Source organism: Carettochelys insculpta, chromosome 2, assembly GCF_033958435.1.
Source record: "Carettochelys insculpta isolate YL-2023 chromosome 2, ASM3395843v1, whole genome shotgun sequence".
Lineage (NCBI taxonomy): Eukaryota > Metazoa > Chordata > Testudines > Carettochelyidae > Carettochelys > Carettochelys insculpta.
The window spans coordinates 5,183,363-5,208,664 of record NC_134138.1 but is presented as its reverse complement, the minus strand read 5'-3'; the positions used below and the strand labels follow the sequence as shown (position 1 = coordinate 5,208,664).

The window sequence follows — 25,302 nt, the reverse complement described above, 5'->3', positions numbered from 1 at the left end:
CGGTGGGGAGCGCAGGGCGGGGGGGTGTTTGTGACTGGGGGGCGGTGGCGAGCGCGGGGCCGGGGGGGGTGTTTGCGGCTGGGGGGCGGTGGCAAGCGCGGGGCCGGGGGGGGGTGTTTGCGGCTGGGGGGCGGTGGGGAGTGCAGGGCGGGGGGGTGTTTGTGACTGGGGGGCGGTGGTGAGCGCGGGGCCGGGGGGGGGTGTTTGTGGCTGGGGGGCGGTGAGGAGCGCGGGGCCGGGGGGGGTGTTTGTGGCTGGGGGGCGGTGGGGAACGCCGGGCCGGGGGGCGTTTGTGACTGGGGGGCGGTGGGGAGCTCAGGGCCGGGGGGCGTTTGTGACTAGGGGGCGGTGGGGAGCGCAGGGCCGGGGGGCGTTTGTCACTAGGGGGCGGTGGGGAGCGCAGGGCCGGGGGGGGTTGTGTGTGTGTGTGTGTTTGGCTAGGGGGCGGTGGGGAGCGCAGGGCCGGGGGGGTTGTGTGTGTGTGTTTGGCTGGGGGGCGGTGGGGAGTGCAGGGCCGGGGGGTGTTTGTGTCTAGGGGGCGGTGGGGAGCGCAGGGCTGGGGGGTGTTTGTCACTAGGGGGCGGTGGGGAGTGTGGGGCCCCGGGCTGTTTGGGTCCGGGGATCGCGTCGGGTGCAGGGGCCGGGCCACCAGGCCACACTAACGCCTCTCTCCCTCCCTCGCAGAGGTCCCCCAGGCAGCAGTGCCCCAGCCCACCACAATGTTCCACGGGATCCCTGCTGCGCCTGGCCCAGGAGGTGAGTCCTGCTGGCCCTGCCGCCGTGGGGAGCAAGGGGCCCCACAGCACCACCCCATGGCCTGGGCTGAGACACAGACTGGCCCGGTCGACACCTGACAGAGCCCTGCCTGCTGGCCATGAGCAGGGCTGTGACCCAGGCCCACCCCGCCCCTGGCCAGAGACCCAGTGACACCGCGGGCTCCAGCTCCCCTCAGGGGACTGCCCGCCCTCAAAGTCCCCAGGGGTCAGGCTAGCGGGGCTAGGGGCAGCAGAGTGGTGGGACACTGGGCTCATGGGAGGGTGGGTATCACGGCCACAGAGGCAGGTTACGAAGCAATGGCTCAGTCTGCATCAACAGGGGTTAGGATAGCACAGCAGTTCCCAAATTGGGTTGGGACCTCATTTTAATGAGTTTCCCTGGGTTGGCTTAGACTTGCTGAGATCGAGGCCAGACAAAGGGCTTCAGCCCTGTGCAGTGGGGCTCAGGTTCCAGGCCCCTCCTGGGGCTGCAGCCTGGGTCCTCAGCCTCTCCTTTCTTCGGGCAATGGGGCTGGTCTTTTGTTTCCCTTACTCGCACCCCTGGTGGCAGGGCCTGGGTTTTGGCTGAGGCATGTGTCTGTGCATTACTTTTTCTTGGCAGAAGTGGATTGTACAGCAATGAAGTTTGAGACCCCCTGAGATAAAGAACAGCTTTCCCACACTGAGGGCAGTTAAGCTGTGGAGCAGGTGCCCCAGGGAGGTTGTGGATCCCCATCAGTGGAAGTTGTTAAGAACAGGCTGGACAGATGCCTGGAAGGGATGGGCTCTGTTTACTTGGCCCTGCTCCAGTGCAGGGGCTGGACTCAACTTCTCAAGGACCCTTCGAGCTCAGAATCTGATTCTCCCTTGTGAACTGTGCTGGGTTCTCTGGCCTGGAGCAAGGGGCGGTGATCAGCAGGAGGGGCGGGATGGAAGAGCGGAGCAGGCTGTAGAGGTCCTGGGTGCTAGCAGTATCCCTGTAGCTAGTAGGCTAAGGAGCTGTGGACGTGGTCCTTCCTAACACCGGGTTACCAGGAAGGTTTTGCATTGTGGGCGTCACTGGTAGGCCCCTAGCTATAAGTGCTAGGTCTGTTCATGGATTTCCTCTTTTTCAGCCCCAGGGAATAAGCCAGAACTGTACGAGGTGAGTAACGCTGGTCACGTTCCCCTCCTCGTCCTGTCTCTGGCACAGGAGGCAGAATGACCTTCCAGCGTACGTCGGGTTTGGCTCTGCAAACGGTTTCACAGCCCTCAGTGCTGGAGCATTCAGGGGACCCCAGCTCTTGAGGTGATTCCCAGCTCCTTACCTCCATCTCAGTGTGGGTTTCTCTGGTCCCTGTCTCCTCTACCCTGTGGTGAGGATGCAGGAGGTCCGTATCTGTCAGCTCCGTCCCCACCTGCTTCCAGCCTGTCCATTTGTGCAGCTGACCACACACTGTGCGGGTACCTGACAGGCTGTGTATCTGCTCTCCTTGCAGGAGGTGAAGCTGTATAAAAATGCACGGGAGCGAGAAAAGTGAGTCCATCCCCAGCCGAATGGGTTCCCATGTGGTACACAGTTCTGTGGGGCTTGGGAGTGCTGGGACTTCAAGCTGTTGTCTGCAGTGAGGTCCTTGCTCGGGAGATGCTGGGGCTGATGGTGCAGGGAGCTCTGCGTTCTGATGCTCTGTCCCCGCGCCAAGCTAGGAAGGACCCAAGAGCCCTTCTGCTCCGCCTCTGCCATTGGCCAGGGCAGCCTGCGGCTGAGAAAGATGCAATAGGCGGAAGGGTCTTCTCCACAAAAAGGGAGTGCTCCTGCTGGGCTGTGGAGCATGAGAGCCCCTGTGCTGTTCCCAGGGACGCGGGCGCGTGTATAGCGGTGGGGGTCACAGGCTATGCGCCTTCACGGGCTTCTGCGCTTGGGTTTCAGGTACGATAACATGGCTGAGCTGTTTGCGGTGGTGAAGACGATGCAGGCTCTGGAGAAAGCCTATATCAAGGACTGTGTCTCTCCCAACGAGTGAGTCCCCAGCTGGGTTTTGTTTCCAGCCTGGTCTCTCCCAGGGGAGCCAAGCGGATGCAGCAGCAGGAGCATCTCCTGCAGGATGCGTCGTTACCGAGTGGAGCAGAGTGACCTCCCCTCCCCAGGGAATTGCGGACACACTGGGGAGGGGGCTCAGAGAAGCATCAAAACAGCCCCTTAGTCCCCCCTCAGGCCCTGCCCACTTCCCCTGGGGGCCAGGCAACATTGCTCCATGCAGAGGGTCTCCAGTCAGAGACCCTGGGGAGCCTCCCCTGCCGTGGGGGCTGTTACAGTGTTCTCCTTTCCCCTGGGGACCTGCTTGTACATCCTCGACCTCCGTGTTCCCCTCCTGCTTGGCATGAGCCACTCCAGCTGTTCTTACTCCATGCACTGCCCCAGGTACACCGCAGCCTGCTCCCGGCTCCTGGTCCAGTACAAAGCTGCCTTCAAACAGGTACAGGGATCCGAAATTGGCTCCATCGATGAATTTTGCCGCAAGTTCCGGATGAGTTCAGCCTCCAGCAGTACAGCTTTTGGGGACTCTGGGACAGGAATCTCGGGGGGCTCCTAGAACAGTGGGGGCGGGGGGGGGGCTGTGTTGCTGCTGAGTTCTACATGCAGGCCGCATCGACACTAGTCCCCTCCTTTTGGGGCGAGTTGGGAATATGCTAATGAGGCACCACTGTGAATATGCAGTGCCTCATTAGCATAATAGTGGCCCCACACAATTGGAAAGCACAGCTTTTGAATTGTGCGCTACCTCTCTAGACGGGGGCTTTTTGAAAGGACACTCCTCCGCCCCCGGACTTTGAAAAACCCTTCTTCCTAAAACCAAATAGGAAGAAGGGGCTTTCGAAGTCCGGGGGGTCCTTTCGAAAGGCCCCTGTCTACATGGGCGGTGCGCGATTTGAAAGCAACACTTTCAAATTACATGCAGCCACCATTATGCTAATGAGGCTGTGAGGGGGTTCGGGGTCTCCATCCTCTGCACCCCATCCGCAGGCAGGAGAACAACAGGTTTATTAGGCAACAGGGCCCAGCGTCGTACAGAGGAGTCAGTGCAGCCGGCAGAGACAGCCAGTCCAAGCCATGCTGGGGAGAGGAGGCCCCGAGGGGCCCCCGGAGCCGGGGTCTTGCCCCCTCCTTTGTCTCTCTCTCTCCCAGCCCCGACTAACTGCTTCCAACACCCAGTTCCAGTTCAAACCCCTCAGGCTCCACCTCCTCCTTTGTCTGCAGCCCAGGGGTGTCACCTGGTCGCCAGGTTACCCTCAGCAGGAGCCCCACGTGTACACACAGGTATCTCCCACTACATCACAGAGGCACTGCATATTCATGGCAGCGCCTCCTTAGCATCTTCCCAACTCGCTCATTACCATGTCCCTTCTGAAAGGAAGGGGCTTGTGTAGACATAGCCCTACTGTGCCTGACTGACTTAGATGCTGGGGGGAGAGACTGCATAGATTTGTTTATTCCAAGCCTGGAGGAACCAGTGTGGTCACCCAGGCTGTTCCCCTGTGTCCCTCTGCCCAGAGCCCTGCCCCCAGCTCACTCCCAGAGCAGACCTGTCCCATGAGAAATACAGCCCGCCTAGATTTAAAAACTATCGGTGCTGGAGAACCCACCAAAGGTGAATTACACTCTCGCGGTCACCTGGCTTAGAGAGGGGGCCCCTGGGCTTGGGGGGGTGAGTGTGCACACGCGCGCGTGCACACACACACACTCTTTCTCTCTCTCCCTCCCTCCCCTGGACCAAAGGCACTTCCACCTTGTCGTAATCATATTACCTTCGTATAAATCCCGTGTACTTCCACGTCACACCTGCAGCAGTATTCAAGGTCACCACATCTCTAAAAAGATGTATTGGAATTGGGAAAGGTACAGAAAAGGGCAGAAAACCAATTAGGGGTATGGAATGGCTGGGGTATGGTGTGGGGAGAGTAGTAAGAGTGGGATTTCTCAGCTTGGAAAAGAGGCGGCTAATGTCCAGAACATCCCAACTGGTTGGACAAAGTCGATAAGGAAGTGGTGTTCTGTCTTCCTTCTCCTAATGCAAGAACTAGGGGTCACCCCATGAAACAAACAGGTAGTGGGGTTAAAACAGACAGAAGGACGGAGTTCTTCACACAACGCAGGGCCAGCTGTGGGACTCCCTGCCACAGGGCAATGTGAAGGCTGAGACTATAACAAGGCTCAAAAACCTACTGGATACGTTCATGGAGAACAGGGCCACAAATGGCTGTTCATCAAGGTGGAGAGGGTGGTGCCTCTAGCCCCCTGTTTGTCAGAAGCTGGGACTGGGTGACAGGAGAAGGATCACCTTTTGGTGACGTGTTCTGGTCATGCCCTCTGGGGCACCCAGCACTGGTCACTGTCTGCGACCAGGCTGGGTGGCCCTATGTTCAGACCGTCTGGGCACGTTCTGTACTGTGCTCCCTTCCCCCAGCTTAGCTCATGGAGCGGAACCCGGCTTTCCCTGGGAAATGCTCTTTGTTGGGGGTTATATGGTGCTTGTTACCCTGCCCTGAGCTTGCCCAGCCTCATTGTAACCCTCCTGCTGCTGCAGCTCGACTGCCCGCTGGCCATGGAGAGGATCAAGGAGGATCGGCCAATCACCATCAAGGACGACAAGGGCAACCTGAACCGCTGCATTGCTGACATCGTCTCTGTACGTTCCCGGGGCAAGGGGCTGTGCGCACTGTAATCCCGGCATCCTGTGCTTCTGGGACTTTGGCAGCTGGCCTGGCCTGTGCAGCTGCATGGCTGGTCCCCAGGGGGCTGTCAAGGGCCCGCTGTCCTGGCTTGCCCCCACCCTCCCAAGAGGGCTGGAGTGAGGTGCCCTGCTGCTAGCTTCCAGGCCATTGCTGAGGCACCTCTTTTCTCTTCCAGCTTTTCATCACAGTGATGGACAAGCTGCGCCTGGAGATCCGAGCCATGGATGAGGTGAGAATCATTTACAGAGGGACAGAGGATAAGACAGGGAGTATCTTACAGCCTTGGTATAAATCCAGGGTACACCCCCAGCTTGAATACTGCGTGCAGATGTGGTCGCCTCATCTCAAAAAAACAAAAACAAAAAACAAAAAAAAAAACACCCTTGGCTGTGGAAAAGTTTCAGAAAAGGGTAACAAAAACAATGGATTTGGACCGGGTCCATCTGAAGAGAGATTAAAAAGTCTGTGACTTTTCAGTTTAGAAAACAATAGATGAAGGGTGCGGGGACGACTAAGAGGTCGACAAAATCATGACTGGTGTGGAGGAAAAATAAGGAAAAGGTATTTACTTGTTGCCACCACACGAGATCTAGGGGTTACCCAGTGAAATTAGCAACAGGGTTAAGAACAAACAGGATGTATTTCTCATGCAGTGCACCATTCACTTCTGGAGCTCCTGGCCAGAGGATGGCGTGAAGACCAGGACTTTATCAATAGAGTTCCAAAAAGAGCTAGATCCATTCAGGGAGGTGAGGTCCATCGGTGGCTGTTAGCCAGGATGGGCAGGAATGATGGCGCTAGCCTCCGTTTGTCAGAAGTTGGAACTAGATGACAGGAGATGGACCACTCAATGCTCAGCTGTTCTGTTCGCTTCCCTTGGGGCACGTGGCATTGGCCACTGGCCGAAGACAGGGCACTGGGCAAGATGGATTTTGGTCTGACCCGGTGTGGCTGGTCTTCGGAGAGAGAGGGGGACAAGCTAGGGGTGCATGGAGGCTTCACTGCTGGCAGCAGCGCCTGAAGGGGGGTGGGGCTTTCCCAGCCGGGCCCCAGGCAGGAAAAGCAGAAGCTCCATGCTTTTGTGCATCCAGATCCAGCCAGACCTGCGGCAGCTGATGGAGACGATGAACCGCATGAGCCACCTACCTCCTGACTTCGAGGGGAGACAGAAAGTGAACCAGTGGTGAGTAGGGTGCTCTGAGGCCCCTGCCCTCTGCAGGAGCAAGCCCGGGTCCTGACCCAGCTCTCCAGGACAGGGCCTGGACCTGCCTTGCCCCATGGCGCTCCTGCCAGTCTGAGGGCATGGGGGAGCGCAGAGTGCCTTCGGGCCCAGCTCCATCAGTCTGTTCCCTCTGCAGTGGGAGGTGCTTGTCCCCAGCCCTGCTCGCCATGTCTGATCAGGGGCCTGGTTGCGGGGTGGGACCGTGGCCAGAGGAGCTACCAGCTTCCTTCTAGGCCAGCACTCAGGGCGACAAGTCATGGCTCCTGCCAGGTCCCTCCAGTACTAGAGCAGGCGCAAAGTGCAGCCCAGCAAAGGGCCTTCTTTCTGCTCTGGGGGCCAGGACTGTGCCTTGACTCTCCCGGGCAGGCTGCAGACGCTGAGCGGCATGTCTGCCTCTGACGAGCTGGACGATTCCCAAGTGCGCCAGATGCTGTTTGATTTGGAATTCGCCTACAATGCCTTCAACCGGTTCCTGCACTCCTGAGGCTGGGCCCTGCGCCCTGCCTGGTCCTGAGGAGCGCCCTCCCACTGTAGCAGTCCAGCAGGCTCCAGGCCCTTTCCCCTAGGCTGCTGTTGGGGGTAGGAGGCTGGGAGTGGGGCACTGCAGCCATTCCCGCAGCAGGGTTAGGGCTGAGTCAAGGTGAACTGTGCTGCTGCAGGGCACATTCACACTGGGCCAGCTCCAGCCAGCCTGTCTCCTCTCCTCCCTCCCCGTGAGTCCTGCAAGCAGGGCGGGAGACTTGTACACCTGCGGTAATAAACCCCCATGCTGGCTAGCCTGCGGTGCTGTGGCTCTTGCTGGGTGGGAGAAGCAGGCACAGCCACTGCCCCTGTACTCAGGGCCTGGACCAGCCCATCAGCTCAGATTTTCTGGGTGCCACAGCAGCTGGCTAAGGCAGGGCGCTCCACCCTTGCTGACAACAGGTCATGCCCCAGGCTGCAGGGGAGCCTGGGAAATGAGGGTGGGGGGTGTCAAACAGCTGTCCAGAGGGGGAGAAGGCTGGCAGGGTACAGAGCTCTGGCCCAAGCAGCAGAGGGCCAGGTCTCTGCGTCACTGCCTGCAGGGTGGCACAACGCCGGCCTGGAGCAGAGGAGACATACAGCACTTTATTGATTGGTTTCCCAGGCCCCTGCACCAGGCAGAAGCCCACCCTGTGCGGCCAAGAAAACACCAGCCAGCTAATAAGTCTGTCTGAACTAGTCCAGTGGCCACTGGCAGGCCAGAGCTAGAACCTGTACAGCTCGGGAATGGGGGACAAATAAAATATCACCCTCCACCTGTGTGGGGAGACGTGCAGTAGGGAAGGGCTCTTCTGCAGGTGGCCGCCTTCAGTCTCTGGCAGCTTATTTCCCCACGCTGGCTTCAGAGCCTGCTCCAAGGCCAGTGCTGCCCCAGGAGCCAACCCCCCAGCCCTGCCAGCAGCCCCAGGGTTCTGCTGCGCAGGTGTGACTGCAGCTGGTGAGACACCACAGGCTGGAAGCCAGCTCTCCGGGGACACTCTGGGACTTGCCACCCCTCTCTGTTAGCAGCACAGGCCCGGTAGCTCACTGCCTCCTGGGGACAGAGCCGAGGCCTTGGTTCCAAAGCCCAGGGACCCCCATGGGGCAGAGTCCTGCAGCGTTCTGGTGCTCGGAGCCCGAGGCAGACAGGCCCAGTTCCACAACAGCAGCCGGGGCCCTGCCTCCTTTGGTTACGACGGGACCAGCAGCTCCCTTCTCAGCTTGCACTGGTGCCAGGTGGGGGGAAGCTGCAGGGCTCTGGGCCCCCAGAAAGAACAGGTTGTGCAGCAGCAGCAGCCAGGTCCTGCCCCTCCCCATGGGCCAGGCCTGAGTTCTGAGTGCAGAAAAGTCGCTGGCACAGGCCGGGCACCGTGCCTGGTTCCTCACGTCTGCCCAAGTTCCCTCTGCGAGCAGCCACAGCCCCAAGCAGGATGGGCCTCTTGTGTGCTCCAGCTGCGAGCGGTCGGGCACTTCAGATGCTCTTACAGAAGAGCTTGTGGTGCTGCGTGACTGTGCTCAGAGAGGTGCCCGGGGGGCCAAGCCAGGACTCACCCACGCCCCGCTGGTTGCTGCCGCTCAGCTGCCGGCTGCAGAGCCGCAGCTCACGCACATTGGCAGAGACCCGGGCCCACGTGGTGCTGTCCAATGGGCCTCGCACCCTGCAGCCTGCGGGAAGGAAACAGGCCGTTGTAGCCACTGTGGCGCACTGAGAATCCTGGACCCGGCCCAAGAGGGGACAGGCTGGGTGACCCCCCTTGTGCCCTTTCTATCAGCTGCAGCCCCTCGCTACTCCAGTCCTGCCTCCTCTGCTCTGCTCTGCTCTGCACACCACTACAGAGAGAGAAGCAACTCGGCAGCGCCAGCCAGGCCGGGGGCTCTGCTGGATCAGGAGCAAAACTCCAGGGCTCACAGCCTGCCCCTGCCCCCTCAGGATCACCTCTCAGTCCCTCCAGCGAGGGCAGGGTGATGCTCCCGCGGCCCTGCCAGGTGCAGGGAAGCAGGACCCCTCCGCCACCCAGGGATCTTGGAGCCCTTCACCCCCTCACCTGCCAGGCTGAGGTATTGTAGCCCCTGGCGCCTCTCCCCCAGCGCTGACAGCAGCATCTGCAAACCCCCGCTGGTAACCTCTGGGTTCGCAGACAAATCCAGGGAGATGAAAGTGGGACAAACCAGGAGGCACCTGGGACCAAGAGAGTCAAACAGCCCCATGCCTCTCGGCTCACCCACAATGCACTGCTGCCCCATGGCCCACCCACTCCCTGTGGGCTAGGTGTTAGATGTGCGGTGTGCTGGCACTGCAGCCTTGGAGCGAGACCCCCAGGGAGCACAAGGTGCGACGGGGAAGGGAGGCAGCTGGACAGGTGTACTGCCTGTGAAGTGCAGTAGCAGAACCAGCAGCTCCACCCGACCACCAATCCACGTACACCCGGTTCTGTAGGCAGGTCCTGCCGCTCACCAGGCCTCCCACCCAAGGGCTTGTGGCTCAGACTCCCTTCCCACTCGGCCTCTTTTTACGGGAGGGGGTTCACCTGGTGGCCCAGAAAAGCACAATGCAGGGACAGAAGGTGGCCAGTGGGCTAAAGGCGAACATGGCCACCTTACCTCTCACTCAGGCTCTCTTCCTACTATGTCCCCATGGGCTGGCTGCTGGGCCCAGCCACCCCACGGCTCCTATCCAGCAGGAGATCACTCCGCATAGGACCCAGCTGGGTGAAGGTTGGTGTCACACACCCACCCCATTACCTTCTGCCCCACAGCAAAGCCCCTGGCCCAGGGACCCCAGCGCTGCCCCTTTACCTGGCCAGCTCTGCGACAGCCTCATCATTCAGGTGGTTCCCAGAGAGAGCCAGGTGGGTGAGCGCACATCCCTGCTGGAATGGAACGGGGTGGGGGGCTGAGCCCAAAGCCACACACCACAGCTGAGCCAGTCAGGGCCGAGCCAGCTGCGTGAGAGGCCCACAGCCCCAGGACAAAAGGGGCTCCCCTGCCACGTGCAGAGCTCCTGCAACTCCTGCAGCCAGAGAAGGGTTACTGCAGGACCCCCTTGCACCCGTACCTGTGTCAGGCACCTGACCACCGGATCCACGAGAGGCTCGCCTAGGCGGGCCGCCACCGAACCAATCTCCAGCTGGCTGAGGGTGGCGTAGGGCAGACTCCTGAGCAGCAGCTGCAGGCCGCTGGAGCCCAGGGCATTGTGGGACAAAGCGAGGGTCTTCAGGTGCACAGCTCCTGGGCCGGGGCATGCGGGAGAGACAGCGTGTTAAGAGTGAGCCAGCTGCCGTCTGGCCCGGGCAGATAAAGGAGGCTGGGAGCTTGGCGGAGGGCCTGTCCATAGCTGCCTAACTGGAAACTCAGGCACCCAACAGGCCTGCACTGGGAAAGAACGGCAGAGCAGGCTGCTGTGGGGCAGACCTGGCAGGGAACCCAGGGCGTGGTGGCTGTGGGGCAAGACTGAGGTAAGCCCAGGCCTGGGTAGCTGCGAGCTGTGGGGCAGAAGCTGGCAGAGAGCGGACAGGACAGCGGTCCGCATTCTTTCCATGAGTGGAACCATCCTCACCCCCAAGCTGTAGGCCCCGTCCCAGTGAATGGGGCCCTCCTGGCAGTGCCTCTGTGTCACAGGGGGGCCTAGCCTGTAGACCGTGGTGCTGGGGGAGGGGAGCCACAAGGGAGGGCACCACCTGTACCATGAGGCCACGCCTGCTGTGCCCCCACTCGGGGCTGGGGGAGTGCAGGGGCACTTACCTTTCAGGCTGTTGGCCAGCAGGAGGCGCTGGTGCTGCCCAAAAGCCTCAGAGAAGCCACAGGCCTGCAGCCGGAGCGTGGTCAGGACCGGGCAGGCTCGAACCAGGCAGGCCAGGGCCTCGCAGCTCTTGTCCCCTAGGGGGTTCAGGCTGAGGTCCAGCTCTTCCAGGCTCTGGAACAACAGGGGCGGAGGAGTCACCCCAACCTGCTGGGCTCTGCCCTGTGCCACCAGACAGCCGGGGCTGCACCCCCGCTGGGAGGACCACAGCGGCAGCCTCAGCCCCAGAGAAGGGACGGAGCAGCAGAGCCCCCCCCATGCTACAGGGACCCTCTCAACCAGCCCCTCCCCAGAAGGACCTAGGAGCAGGCACCTTGGCACCAGCACGGCCACAGCTTACTCCTCCCTGATCCGGGGAGCCCCTGGTGTCCATCAGGGCAGCCCTGGCAGGAGCTCATCAGGGCCCTTTACACCAGCAGTGCCAGAGCCGTAGCCCAGAGCGCCAGGATGGGCAGCTTGGGGGTCCCCGAACCTGCTTGTGTCTCCGGGGTTCAGGCGGGAGGCCGGGGCCCCTCCCACCTGCCGTTGAGGGGAAGGGAGGTGCTGGACACACCCACAAGCCAACCTGGAAGACCGCTTGGGAGGGCAGCCCTGCTGCCAGCGCGCGGAGCCCCTCAGCACCGAGCTGGTTGGCCGACAGGTCGAGGAGGGCCAGGCTGGGCATGGTGCCCAGCGTAGCCAGCAGCTCGGCAGCCAGGCCATCGTCCAGCCCCGTCCCAGCCAGCCGCAGCTGGCGGATGGAGCTGTGCAGCTTGAGGGCACGCAGGAGTGGGGTGAGGTGGGGTTGGTGCAAGGAGAGGCCACAGGTGCTGAACGAGGGGCCCGACTCCTGCAGCTCCATCATCTTCAGCAGAAGCCGGTGCTCGCCTGCAACAGGAGTCCATGAGGGAAGACCAGTCGCTGTGGGGCACCCAGACTGACGAGCTCCCAGCCAGCTGCTGCCTGGCCGGGGCTAGAGCCAAGCAGCCAGGGAGAGGGTGGGGGGCAGCCGCGACCGAGGACACCCTCCCCCTGCCCAGCACCACGTGGGGGGCAGCCGCGACCGGGGGCTCCTGAAATTGCGCACCGTTCAGCGGATGCTGGACAGGTCTTCCCCTGGCATGTAGCACGGCCCTGGGGGTGCCAATCTGTCCACCCGAAGCCACATTCCACCTCTGTCCCCTTCCGTAGCTGGGCCAGTGACCCGGAGACTGAGGGACTTGCCCGAGGTCACACACGCAGACGGTGGCACAGCTGTGCCCAAGCCCCCTGGACCAGCCTTCCCACTGGAGCCCCTCCTGCCTGTCCCCCCCACGGGCCGGGTGGCACTCTCCCCAGCCGGCTGACCGCCCTGAGGCGCTACAAAACCCAGCGAGACCCTGTACATCCAACGGTTCCCACACGCAGGCAGGCAGCAGGGTCCGTGGCATCCCCTTACCCACGGCCAGGCTGCAACAGGCCTTGCGATACCGGTCGGCGAGCGGGGGCAGGTCCCAGGACTGCACCTCTGCCGACACCTGCAAGGCAGACGAGAGCCCTATGGGTAGGAAGGAAGGCCGGCTGGCTGGGCAGCACTGGCAGGCTCAAACACAAGGGGAAGGGCATCGCCAGTGAGGGGTGAAGCCAGACCTCCGAGCTCCCAGTCATCTGGGCCCTGCCGGTTGGTGCAGAGTCCACAGTGATGGGCCCCACCATGACCCTTCAGCGGCCTACAGGGGGACCTGGTGGGCTCAGCCCTGGAAGCGCCAATCCTGGCTCGGGTGCCCCTCACCTCCTCGTTGCTTTGCAGGACGTCCACGATGAGATCCTGGGGAGCCAGCAGTGCCCCTTCCTTCTTGAGGGTGAGCTGGGGCAGCAGGCCACAGGCCTGGTAGTGGCGCTGCGCCGCCTGCTCTGCCAGCCACGCCACCGGGCATCTCTCGAGGCCACTGCAAGGGAAGGGAAGGGAAGGGAAGGGCAGGGCTGAGCCAGAGTGCCCCACCAGAACCAGGCCCCCAGCCCGCCCTCCCAGGGTGGGGCAGGAACAGGGCAGCCCCCCCAGTGGCAGAGGGGAATGGCCCTGTTACCCCAAGTCCCTGACCCCCTGGCGCTGCCTGGGAGCTGGACCCCTCCAAGGGTGCTGCTAATGTTGCCCCAGACCCGGCTGGGGGGGCAGGACTCCCGGGCTCTGGGCCACGCTGGGAGGAAGGATGCGAGGCGGCTCTCACCTGTGGGGCACGGGGATGAGGAAGACGTTGTCTTGGACCCGGACCCGCACTCGGATGGGGGGTGGCCGAGTCGGGGCTGCAGCCAGCAGTGGGGCCTGGGAACAGGAGAGGGGAGTCAAGACCCAAGAGACAGCCCAGGGGACTCCCTTGCTGTTGTGCACCCCCAGCACCTCACCTGTGGGGCCTCTCCACTGCCGTCTACGGGCCTCAGACCAGCGGCTGGCTCCGGAGCCACCAGGGCCTGGCGCCCGCGGGACCGACCCAGCGACGTCCTGTCCACTATCTGGGTGAGGCGGCTTTGCCGGGCCCTCCTCTTCTGGGGCAGAGCAGCTGGGAAGGGGGCTGCGCCGTCGCTCTCAGACCCACTGGTGCCCCCTGAGTCCGAGCCCGACTCCCCCGGGCGCCGGTGGCTCCTCTTGCGGGGCTCCCGGCTCGCCCCCAGGTCATCCTCCAGCCAGTCATCCCCCACGTACTCCTCGGCTGGGATCAGGGCCGGCCTGGCAGAGGCCTGGCAGGACTGGGCACTGCCCACGCCACGGATGGCTGCTTCGTACTTGGCCTGCCCGGTGCCAGCGGGGGGCAGCCCAGGCTCTGCCCGCCCGAGGAACCCCGGCACCCGGCTCTCCTCCCCCGGCGCCCTCAGGCTCAGGAGCCGCTGCCTCTTCTTGACGGGCCGCAGCGGGGTCATGCACTCGTCCAGCTTGGCCCAGCACTCTGGCCCCTGCCCGCCACACTGGGTCAGGATCCTGCAGGGCGCAGTCGCCTTCGTGGAGGGGCCCCCACTCTGGGGCTGGGGGGCCACAGCTGAGTGGGGGGGTGTCAGCGGCTCAGAGAGCTCCGCATCAAACAGCTGGCTCTGCGGCACATCCTGTGGGGGCTGAGCCACCTCTGCTGCTGGGCGGGAGACAGGGAACCCCGTGAGTTGGGCCCAGCCCCCAAGAGATGGCCCCCCACAGCACCACTCCCACCCGGCCTCACCTCGCCCCACCACCGCCTCCTTGAGCAGCTGCTCCATGGCTCGGCAGCGCTGGCGCGTCTCCTGGTCCAGGTCCCGGCCGTACATCCTCACCCACTCCCGGAGTGTGCCCAGAGGGCTCAGGCCCTGCGGCGGATAAGATGGAGGGGCTGAGCCTCAGGGCCGCCCCCAGAAACCCCACAGCTGTGCAGGGGTGCCGAGCCCAGCGCCCGCCCACAGGCCGCTGCTCCCCCACCTTGGCGTTCCTCAGCACCGCCGACGCGCCCCTCTGGAGCAGCAGCTCGGCCACGTCGAAGTGGCCGCAGTTGAGAGCGTCGTGCAGGGGGGTGATCCCCTCGCAGCCTGGGCCCCCGGGGTCATCGATGGAGGCACCACGCTCCAGCAGCAGCCGCACGATCTCTGGGCACAGGAGCCAGCAGTTACTGCTGGGTGGCAGCACCAGGGCCCCCTCCAGCCGGCCCCCATCACCCGTTCCAGCCCCTGCCGTCATCCGCCCCCCACACCGACACCCTCCCACCCTCCTCACCACTCACCCAGGTGCCCGTGGTTACAGGCCTCGTGCAGCGGGGTCCAGCCGCAGTAATCCCGCGGGTTCAGGGGGTGGCCCTGCCCCCAGGAGGAAAGAGACATGAACAGGCATGAGGGTTACGTGGGGGCCAGGTGCCCTGCTGGGCTTCATGCCAACTCCCGCAGGATCTCCCCCTCCAGCTGCCCTCCCTGCGGGCCAGGCCGGGAAGCGGCCCCAGTGCCCAGCGCCTACCTGGCTCACTCCCACGCGCCCTGCAGGCAGGACACACTTGCTGAACGCGTCCCCTGCTGGGGGCTGTGAGGGCCAGAGCAGAGGGACGCCGCGACCCCAGCCAGCCGCCCAGCTGCCCCCACGGGCCGACGGAAGGTACCCCAGGGCGCCCTGCCCGGGAACGAGGAGCGGCTCCCACCTGCTCCAGGAAGAAATGGACCCGGCGCAGGTTCCCGTCGATGCAGGCGCGGTGCAGCGGGGTCTCACCCCGGTCGTTGCGCCGGTTCCACTGCAGGGCACAGGGAGGGCGGAGGCGGGGTCAGCACTGCCCGGGGGCCCCAGATCAGAGCCACCCCCTCGGCCCCCCGCCCCGCGCAGCGCCCTGGGATCCGGCCTCGCCAGGGCAGGAGCTGGAGCGACGGCCCCACGGGGCGAGGACGCTGCGCCCAGGCCCAGCCTCACCTTGGCGATCCTGCGGCGGCCAGGCACGCTCTTGCTGTAGCCGTCCAGGTCATCTTCCTCCCCGTCTGGAACGCACAGGCCTGAGTGAGGCACCCGGCTCCAATACAGCCCCCACCCTGCCAAAGGGGGGCCCGCGCCAGGCAGACGCGCAGGGCTACAGCCTCACCCGGCCGGGACTCGGCTCCGGCTCCCTCCCCGTCCCCCCCAGCCGGCCCACTCACCGCTCTCAGACAGCTCCAGGTCGCTCTCCTCCAGGGGCTCGCTGCTCTCCTCCTCCTTCTCCCCGTCCTCCCCCCAGCTGTCCCCGGCGCTGCTCCAGCTCTGCGAGCGGCACAGGCCCTGAAGCCTGGCCAGCGTGTCGGGGGCCTCAGGGCGCCCCCACTTCTGCTGCAGGGGGTGAAGGTGCTGTAGGATTTGCCGCTGGGGGGGTGAAAGGATGGGCTGATCACCCTGCCCAGCCGCAGATGGGGTTGGGCGCTCCCAGGGCTGCTAGCCCAGGCCTTGTCAGCTGGGGGCGCTGGCCTTTAAGGCAGTCCCCAGGCCCCCCGCCCAGGCCTGAAGGGGCCCTGCAGGGAGCAAGGCCAGGGCACTGACCATTGGAGCAGCTCCCAGGTCCCCCAGCCCCTGCCTAGCCCAGAAGGAGCAGCTCCCAGCACTGACCACTGGAGCAGCTGCCAGGCCCCCCAGCCTGGCCCAGCAGACAGGCTACGAGTGAGGGGAGGACGCTGGCTAGGCACTCTCGAGTCCAGCCCCAGCACCGCAGCTGCCCTGGGCGCCTTTCAGCTCCGAGCCCCGGCACCCCACGCCCTTCCCCTGCCTTTCTGCTGTGCTGGCGCAGGAGGAGCCGGGTGCAGCCTGGAATCCTGGGCGGAGTGAGGAGCTGGGCTCCCCGGCAGGTGAGCAGCACGGTCCCTCCCGGGCATGTGCCAACAAGGAGCAGAGCCTGGAAGCGGGAGGGGGCCAGAAACCAGCACTTTCGGCCACAGGCCCTAGCAGGGAGGTGTTGTGCGTAGGGCGGGGGGCTGGGAGGACTCCTGGGTGCCAGTCTCAGTTATCGCAGGCTAGGGGGACCCCGGGAGGGGCACTGCCAGCTGCCCAGCCTGAAGGGGGTGCTGCAGGCGAGCACTGGCATCCCCATTGGGCAGCAGCTTTGGGCCCGTCCCCTCACCTGCAGCCTGGGCTCCCCAGCCTGCTCCGCGCACCGGAGCGCGCTCTGAAAGCAGGGCTCCAGGGCCTCGTAGCCTTCGCCAGCCTCCTCCCTGGCCAGGGCGATGTTCAGCCAGGTCTTCCCCTCCTGGGGCACACAGACAATGGGATTAGCTTCCCCCCACCAGTCCAGCTCCACTGGCAGGGAGCCCACCCAGGGGCACGGGGTAAGTGACAAAGAGCAAGTCCTTTGCCATCCTGACTCTTACGCCTGCCCCACCCTCCTTCCCTGCTCCCGAGCTGTGGGGCCCAGCCAGGCCCTGCTTGCTAGCTGAGCTCCCCTCCCGCAACTCCCCAGAGCACGGCCAAGCCCAGCACGGGGTCCCCAGGCCCTGCAGGGTGAGACCGGCGGGCAGAAGGCAGAGCCCAGGCCGCCCCCTCACCTCCAGTGGGTTTCCTCGCCGCAGCGCCAGCTCCGTCTGGTAGTGCTGGACCGCCCGGCCGGGCTCCCTCAGGTCCGCAAAGGTGGTAGCCAGAGAGACGTGGATCACAGCCAGCTCCTGCTCAGGCTTCTGCAGGGACTCGGCGTAGCGCAGCTGCCAGAGACACCGTCCACAGCATGCTGTGCCCGGGGTGGCCGCCCGCCCCCGCAGGGCTCGCCCAGCCCCATCCCTGCTGCCTGCAGGAATCTGAGCGGGTGCCCCTGCCCTCGGGCCAGAGCTTGGCAGCACTTCGGCGGCTAGGAGGAAGCGGAACCAGCCCCTTACCATGCACGGAGCCCAGCCTCGAGGCAGCCTGGTCCTCCCCCAGCCCACAGGCCGAGAGCAGGGGCAGCCCTCACCCACCTGCCTCTGGTAGAACTCCACCGCCCGGCGATAGTCCCCATGCTTGGAGAACAGGTCCCCCAGCTGCTCACACAGGCCCAGGGCTGTCTGCAAGTCGCCGGGCACTGCCTCCTCCAGAGCCTCCTGCAGATGGCTGACCTTCATGGCTGGGGGAGAGGCCAGCAGTGTGAGTGGCACGCACCGGGGGTGGGCTGGGTTCTTCCCCCTAGAGGCTCAGGGCAGGTAGGGGAGCCACAGGTGAAGGGGTATGTGGGGACCAAGGTCCCCCTCACCCAACCCAGCCTGCAGGCCTCTGGGACAGTGAGCACCTGCCGAGCCCCCTTCGCTGCCCCCCTGGGCTGGTGCGGGGTCAGTGTCAAAGCACCGCCCTGTGGTGCCACTGGGGCTACGTCGGGGACGTGCCAGAAGCCCTGTCAGGAGTGGCCTGTGCAAGCGCGGCCCTGCACCCGAGAAGCCGCGGCACCTTTCCCTGGGCGTGCCTGTGACACGGGGGTGGGGGGGGCGGGCACCGCCCCAGGAGCCACAAGCCACACAGGGCTGTGAAGGGGAGGGGCTGCACTGAGAGCCAGAGGTGGAGAGCTCCCAGCCCCAGTCAGCCTGGGCTGAGCCCTGGGGAGTGACACCCAACCTCCTCCCGGCCAGCTGCACAGGCCACTGGGTCCCCTCAGCCCCCCCCGCGCCGTGTCGCAGGGAGCCCCAACCCGAGCCCCCTCAGCGTAACGCAGGTTCCTGCGGATGCTCTCGCGCTGCTGGGGCTGCTGGGAGCCCAGCACGTAGGCCTTCTTCAGCGAGCGCCTGGCGGCCACAAAGTCCCCCAGGCTGAGGAGCACCTGCAAGGCCCCAGGGCAGCAGGGTCAGCAAGCGGAGGGGCAGAGAGGTCCAACTACCAAAGGGTGCTGGCCTGGCGGGGGGGGAGGGGGCTGTCCCCTTGCTGGCCATGCTGGGTGGTCAGGCCCCAGGGGGAAGAGCTTGGGGGCCAAGTACGGGCTCCCCGCTGCCCTCACCTGGGCGATGCCGGCACAGCACTCACTCTCCATGCACTTCTCCTTCATGGTGTGGGCGCAGTCGCGTGCCCGCTCCAGGCAGCGCATGGCCTTGGAGTGCTGCCCCTCCCGCAGGTGGATGTGGCCCAGATTGAAGTAGGCCCGGTACAGGTCTTCATAGAGGTGAGTCTGCCTAGAGGGAGACGGGTCACCCGCAGGGTCGCCCGCCCATTCACGTCCTCAGGAAACCCCTGGGCCCTGTGCCCCCACCTGACACCCCCCAGCCACAGCACCAGCCGGTTTCCTGAGCCAAACGGCTGCAGCCACCAGCAGAGGGTGAACCCCAGGGAAACACAGGAGCTCTTCAGAGGGGCCTTCGGCCTATCAGCACCACCACCCGCCCCTCCCAGGGAGGGGCCAGGGCCTTACTCGGAGATGAAGATGCTCTTCTTGATGTACTGGCTGCACCTGGCCTGGTCCTTCATGCTGTCGTACACCAAGCCCAGGTTGAGGTAAAGCCGGGCCCTCATCTCACTCAGCTCCCGCTGCGGCACCTTCCCTGGGACAGCCAGAGCCAGCCCATCACCCAGCCGGCTCCACAAGGCAGAAGCTCCAGGGCCAGAGAGGGGCTGGACAGGTCCTGGACCCCTCACCCTCCAGCTGGCCGAATGAGCTGAGCAAATTGTCTCCCAAGGGATGGGGTGGGAGTGCTGGGAGGTCCCTACGGAACAGTCTCGGGCACGGTCCTGGCTGCCCTGCTGTGGAACCGAGAGGTCAGAAAAGGCTGGAGGTCCCTGAGTGCCCCTGCATATCCCACAATCCCGGCGGCGAGCCTAACTGGGCCTTACAAGCCAGCACGAGTAGATGGGAAGCCCGGATGAAAGCCTGAGAGCCTGCCCCTTCCTGGCCAGGCCAGGGAGTTCCGGCTTGGGGAGGGGATGGAGCTCAGGGATCAGGGACATCCCAGATGCAGGCTCTGGGGCAAGGACAAGGGGTAAAAGGTGGGGACTTAGACCGTCTGGTCAGACAGCCAAGGCAGAGGCCGACTGGTGACCCTCCCCAGGGCGCACCACATCCCAAGCTGATGGCTCCCCTCCCTAGCTCCGTGTCCCACAGCTCCCAGCCTGGCTCTCACCTTCCAGCTGCTCCTCCAAGATGGCCAGGCTCTTCATGAAGGCCTGCTCCGCCTCCCAGAGCGCCTCCCCGGCCTGGCCGCTCTCTGCCACGAACATGTAGGTGCGGCCAATGGTGGCCCAAGCCCTCTGCTGCTCAGTGTGGTCGGACACAGCGCAGGCCAGCTCCAGATGCTGGCGCTGGTGCTGATGGAGCAGGAGAACAAGAGGGCGCATGAGACCCCCCAAGCCCCATGGATCTGGGCTGGCTTTGAATTGGGCCCTGCAAGGTTGACAGCTCAGGGGTTACCACTATGTGCCCTAGTGTTCCCTTTTAAACCCCTCCAGCCATTCTGTCGCCCCTGCTCTGGCTTGCTGCCCCTCTCACCCCGTGGCCTTTGGCAGGGCTGAATACTGGGAAAGTAGCTCTCAGCCCAGCTCCTGGGGAGCCCCAATCCCTGCAGCTGATTATCCCCCTCTCCCCCATTACCTTCAAAGCAGCTTCATAGTTCTCCAGCTCAGCCGGGCGCTCCCCAATCTTCCGGTGGGCCACGGCACAGCCGATAACATCCTCCACGCTCTCCAGGAGGCGCAGCTCCTCCTGGTGCTCCACCAGCGCCTCTCGGTACCGCCCTGCCGGGAGCAGAGAAACACTGGGGTGACGAGCGAGCCAGCTGGCTTCCCAAGGCACAGCAGGGGTCCCTGGGATGAGGCACACCCACTCCATCAGCTACAAGAGCAGCCAGAGTAACAAGCCCGGGGCGTAACCCCTCTTGGGGCTCAGAGCTGACATGCACCGGGGACTCAAGAGCACATCTCCTATGTTAACAACAACAAGTCCCGTGGCACCTTATAGACTAACGTATTTTGCAGCAAAGGCTTTCGTGGGCAAAGACCTGCTGCATCACATAGAATCAGAGAACACTAGGACTGGAAGGGACCTTGAGAGGCCATCGAGTCCAGCCCCCTGCCCCAATGGCAGGACCAAGTACTGTCTAGACCATCCCTGATAGACATCTATCTAACCTGTTCTTAAATATCTCCAGCGACAGAGATTCCACAACCTCCCTTGGCAATTTATTCCAGTGTTTGACCACCCTGACAGTGAGGAACTTCTTCCTAATGTCCAACCTAAACCTCCCTTGCTGCAGTTTAAGTCCATTGCCTCTTGTTCTATCCTCAGAGGCCAAGAAGAACAAGTTTTCTCCTTCCTCCTTATGACACCCTTTTAGATACCTGAAAACCGCTATCATGTCCCCCCTCAGTCTTCTATTTCCCAAACTCAACAAGCCCAATTCTTTCAGCCTTTCTTCATAGGTCACATTCTCTAGACCTTTAATCATTCTTGTCGCTCTTTTCTGGACCCTCTCTAGTTTCTCCACATCCTTCCTGAACTGCGGTACCCAGAACTGGACACAATACTCCAGCTGAGGCCTAACCAGCGCAGAGTAGAGCGGGAGAATGACTTCTCGTGTCTTGTTCACAACACACCTGTTAATGCATCCTAGAATCATGTTTGCTTTTTTTGCAACAGCATCACACTGTTGACTCATATTTAGCTTGTGGTCCACTGTAACCCCTCGATCCCTTTCTGCTGTACTCATTCCTAGACATGCTCTGACAAAGCGGTTCATTGCCTCCAAAAGCTCATGCTCCAAAATCTCTGCTAATCTATAAGGTGCCTCAGGACTGCTTGTTGTTCTCGAAGTTACAGACTAACATGGCTCCCTCTGTGATACTCATCTCCCATGTTGTAGCTGACGGCCTCTGATTTTCTAGCTACAGGAAATACAGTGGCTCTAGCACACTTGGATGGCAGCAGAGCATCAGACAAAATTAGCTACATGCAACGTTAGCCAAACTGGAGCACTCTGGGATCAGCCCAGGAGCGTACAGGGGGAGAGAACAGGCTTCAGGGGGTGCAGGCAACAGGCTGTGCCGAAAGGTAAACTGGCAGAGGGCAGGGATGCTCCTGGCACAGCTCCTCAGAGATCCGACACGAGCCCAGTTGTACGATATCTATTAATGCCCAAGGCAGGAACAGCAGGAGTGCACTGATGGGCTTTGCTGCAGACACAAGTCAGGAAGGGCGCTCGCTCCGGAGGAGGATCGGCATGGTAGGCAGGACGATCGGGGGGATCTCAAAGCCTGCAGCAGAAACGAGGCGCTGCTCAGTACGACAAAGGACAAGGTGCTTGGAGTGAAGGGCTACCGATAGCCGGAGGCTCATCAGCTGAAGTGAAGGAAGGTGAGAGAAACCTGGATGCTTTGGCTGGTTATAGGGTGACTAAAGCCACCTATGCAATGCAGCCACACAGCAGGCAAAGGCACAGTCTCTCCAGCAGAGAGAGGACCACGTCCATGACTGGTGACAGCTGGTCTGGAACACGAAGTACCATTTCCTGAGCACAAAGGGGGACTTCACCCCAGAGAAAGGCAGAGAAGAGCCACTCAGGTTGTTGAGGAAGGCAGAGGTGACTGGAAGAACTTGGCTGGCCTAGCTCGCAAAGAGAAGGCTGTGAGGGTGTCCCCCGAGTCTCCGGTGATACACCAAGGAGGTCAGGCCCAGGCTGGGGCCAAAGCAGGGAATGCAAGGGACAATGCTGGCCTGAGAACAGAGAGTCTTGAGTAAAGTTGGCTGGCACAAAGGAGAAGGTTTCTAACCATTGCAGGGAGCTGTGGGGACGGAGGCCAAACAAGATTCAGGTTAAGGAGAGAGCTAGATGTCACAATGGCAGGGAGTTTCAGGCATGGGGCGTTCTTCTTCAAGAGCAGGGCTCAGGTCACAGGCCAGGATCATCGCACTGAATCGGCTCCCTGCTGGGGGAAGGTCAGCTGTGTGGCAGACACAATCTCCCGGGGGCTGGTCCCAGCCCATGGATGTACCATCCCTGCAAACAAGAGCCATTCCAGGCCTGCTCCCACGGCCAGGAGCCCTCCCCAGCCCAGCCGTCACAAACACAGCCAGACCAGCACCGACAAAGACAGCCGAGAGCATTGCCCAGTGACCAACTTTCGAACAGTGGCCCCAAAAGCAGGGCCTCCAAACCTTCCTCAGAACGGCTCTCCCGGACCCATCTCTCCCAGCGTCAGCCCTGGCCACGAGAGCCAGACAGCAGTCAGCTAGCCACCCTTTGCCATTGAGAGCCAGGCCCTGGGACCCACTCACCACGTCTGGCCAAGATCTCCCCAAGCTGGTTGCAAATGGCAGCTTCCTCCTTCAGGCTGCCACTCCTCCGGGCCTTGTCCTTTGCTTTCTGGAGCACTGGGGGGCCGGGGGGAGAGAAGAACATCAGAACCCGGTCAAGCTCCCACAGCCTGTCAGCATCAAACCCCTCTGGCGCAGAGTCATCGGCCCTCTAACTACGTGCCCAGCTCAGGGCAACAAATCACAACACGCAGGATTTCCAATTACCTCCACCACCATGGAATCTGACCCCCAGCCTGGCTGCATGCTCCCTGGGGGAGACAGGAGCTGAGTCCCAGACAGATGGACAGGACTGTCGCAGGGTAGTCCAAACCCCCTCACCCCACACTGCCCAGACCCGTCTGGGAGCCCAGCTCAACGATCCCACCTATAAATGACCCTCTCTCTGGCCCCACATGTTGACCCACACACCCTCAGCCCCACCCACCTCCACCCTCTCTGACACCCTCCTGCCTCCCTGCCACACACAACTGCAATATCGCCTTCAAATCCCGCACCCCCTCTGCCCTTGCCAACCTATCACCCCCCTGCCTCTGACTCCCCCCATCACCCGGCCCCCTCTGCTCCCCCATCACGGTGCACCCCCTTCGATCCCCCCATCACCCCACACCCCACTGCTCTGCCCCGCCCCCCATCATTGCCCCGCCCCCTCTCACCTCCCATCACCCCACACCCCACTGCCCTGCCCCGCCCCCTCTCACCCCCCATCACCCCACACCCCGCCCCGCCCCCTCTCACCCCCCATCACCCCACACCCCACTGCCCTGCCCACCACCCCTCCGATCCGCCTGCCTTAAGCTCCCTGCCCCGCGGCCCCCCGCGCCCGGCCCTCACGGCGGATCTCCCGGCTCCGCTCCGCGCTCATTCCGCCGCCAGCTCCCGTCCCGCCGCGCCGGTTCGAACCGAGCCCGCCCACGCGCCGATCCCATTGGACGCCATTCCCATTTCTGTACTCCCATTGGCTACCTTTCACACGGATCACAAACAACAGAGCCAATCACAAATGGAGTCCCTTAAATCCGCCCCAGAGCTGGTTAAATCCCCTATTCTGATAGGCTGCGAAGGAATTCCATCGACGGGGCGTGTCTCCCAGCATGCAATGCGGCCAGCAACTACAGTTCCCAGCATGCCGCGCAAAGATTCCCGGCTCGGGCCTTTCGCTCAACCTAGGGCCTGGGCTGCGTTGCATTCTGGGACTAGTAGTCCTGCGAGCGGCAGGGTTGGGCCAACGCGAGCTGGGTCGGTCCGGTCCGGTCGTCTCGGCTGACTGGACATCGCAGTCCGGTCCGGTTCCCGCAGCCAGGTCGGTGCGGTGCTAACCTCGGCCGGTAGCTGAGGCGGGGATCTGGGCCCGAGGGAGGGGCTGAGAACCGCCGCCTTGACCAGGGAGCGCCGGTGACATTGGCAAAACGGCCGTCTCCCGGGAGACCGTCTTGGTTACCAGAGGGGCGCTGAGGTGCGGCGGGGCGGGCCACGCCCCCAGCCCGGGCGCGAGCCGCTGAGGTGCGGTTAAGGCCACGCCCCCAGCCCGGGCGCGAGCCGCTGAGGTGCGGTTAAGGCCACGCCCCCAGCCCCGGTTTTAGCTGTGGGGCCCCTTTCTGACCCTAAACCTTATGGTCGGGTCCAGCCTCCCTGGTGCGGCACCCTCAGGCCCCCACCGGTGCGGGAGGAGAGAACTTGCGGGACCACAGGAGGGGATTATTGTCTCGCACGTCACCAACAATGTTGCTGCTGCTGCTGCTGCTGCTGCTGCTGCTGACCGGGCATCACCAGGCTACCCCTGCTGAGTGGACAGCACTGGGGGCTGTCGACAAACTTCATGGGACCCCGGGAAACTTGGGCACGCCCGTGATAAGTGGTTATCTGGGTAACTCAAATGGTGCCGGATTACAGATGTTGCTGGAGGAGAGATTCTGGGTTAGAGAGGAACAACCTGTACTGCAATGGTGCCAGTGATAATGGCCCGTCACACCCCAAGTCAGAAGGTTGTTTCATGATACCCCTCAATTAAAGCACTTCATAGAGCCATAGATCTTGTAATCTCACTTTGTCAATGCACAGATGACTGAAATTCTAAATTTCAGCAGCTTTTCAATGAACCTTAGATTTATACTTCTGCTGTTGAGCAATTAAATTCATGTCATGATTTTAAAAAATAATCACCATTAATCACACAATTAACAAGTTGTTGCCTGTCTGCTGGAATGTATGCTCACAGTCAAGTTCCTCAGAGGTGGATTGATTGCCATTAAGTGACTAAGCACTGCTATCCTCTCTGAGGCCATACTCTCACATTAGGGCTGCTGCACCTCCTATTGCAATCTTCATGGAGATGAATATTTGTTATACAAATATGTACACACACCCCCTAGAGCTGGAAGGGACCTCTGGAGGTCATCTCATCCAGTCCCCTGCCCTGGCATCAATTTGCCCCAATCCCTCAATGGCCTCCTCAAGGCTTGAGCTCACACCCCTGGGTTTAGCAGGCCAATGCTCAAACCCCTGAGCTATCTCCCCACCCTAATTAACGGACGTTACTCATAACTTTAACTATAAAAATTATACGTGTACATAAATAGATTTTACAGGTCCAGGGGGTTATAACATTAAAAATGATAGGTCACAAGTCATTTTTTGTTCAAAACATGTCTGAGT

The 25,302-nt window shown here is 62.6% G+C and overlaps 2 protein-coding genes across 2 annotated transcripts; one reads left to right on the top strand and one right to left on the bottom strand.

The window, feature by feature from the left end:
- The first annotated feature begins 5,229 nt into the window (after positions 1-5,229).
- LOC142008387 (vacuolar protein sorting-associated protein 28 homolog) lies at positions 5,230-7,240 on the top strand. Its single transcript, XM_074985570.1, has 4 exons — positions 5,230-5,422; positions 5,644-5,697; positions 6,560-6,651; positions 7,057-7,240. Exons 1-4 carry the CDS (start codon positions 5,339-5,341, stop codon positions 7,172-7,174), a joined length of 348 nt encoding a protein of 115 aa, XP_074841671.1. The 5' UTR covers positions 5,230-5,338; the 3' UTR covers positions 7,175-7,240.
- Positions 7,241-7,298: 58 nt separating this feature from the next.
- Positions 7,299-23,727, bottom strand: LOC142009038 (tonsoku-like protein). Its single transcript, XM_074986477.1, has 26 exons — positions 23,482-23,727; positions 22,609-22,704; positions 19,930-20,072; positions 19,463-19,646; positions 18,757-18,886; positions 18,349-18,520; positions 18,052-18,174; positions 17,345-17,482; positions 16,943-17,095; positions 16,522-16,647; positions 15,575-15,773; positions 15,354-15,418; positions 15,091-15,180; positions 14,686-14,758; positions 14,388-14,551; positions 14,155-14,278; positions 13,352-14,070; positions 13,177-13,271; positions 12,741-12,897; positions 12,408-12,486; positions 11,556-11,857; positions 10,933-11,104; positions 10,247-10,419; positions 9,988-10,061; positions 9,237-9,370; positions 7,299-8,856 (listed from the first exon to the last, which is right to left on the bottom strand). The coding sequence occupies exons 1-26, from the start codon at positions 23,510-23,512 to the stop codon at positions 8,663-8,665; spliced, it is 4,110 nt and encodes a 1,369-aa protein (XP_074842578.1). The 5' UTR covers positions 23,513-23,727; the 3' UTR covers positions 7,299-8,662.
- Between the last annotated feature and the right edge of the window lie 1,575 nt (positions 23,728-25,302).

Excerpts from the sequence above, each read along its gene's own strand:
- LOC142008387 (XM_074985570.1), top strand. The coding sequence starts at position 5,339 with ATGGAGAGGATCAAGGAGGATCGGCCAATCACCATCAAGGACGACAAG. Across the intron at positions 5,423-5,643 it reads GCATTGCTGACATCGTCTCT|CTTTTCATCACAGTGATGGA; the intron begins GTACGTTCCCGG and ends TTTCTCTTCCAG. Across the intron at positions 6,652-7,056 it reads AGACAGAAAGTGAACCAGTG|GCTGCAGACGCTGAGCGGCA; the intron begins GTGAGTAGGGTG and ends TCTCCCGGGCAG.
- LOC142009038 (XM_074986477.1), bottom strand. The coding sequence starts at position 23,512 with ATGAGCGCGGAGCGGAGCCGGGAGATCCGCC. Across the intron at positions 14,759-15,090 it reads TCCATTTCTTCCTGGAGCAG|GGCCACCCCCTGAACCCGCG; the intron begins GTGGGAGCCGCT and ends TCCTGGGGGCAG. Across the intron at positions 12,487-12,740 it reads TCCTGCAAAGCAACGAGGAG|GTGTCGGCAGAGGTGCAGTC; the intron begins GTGAGGGGCACC and ends TCTGCCTTGCAG.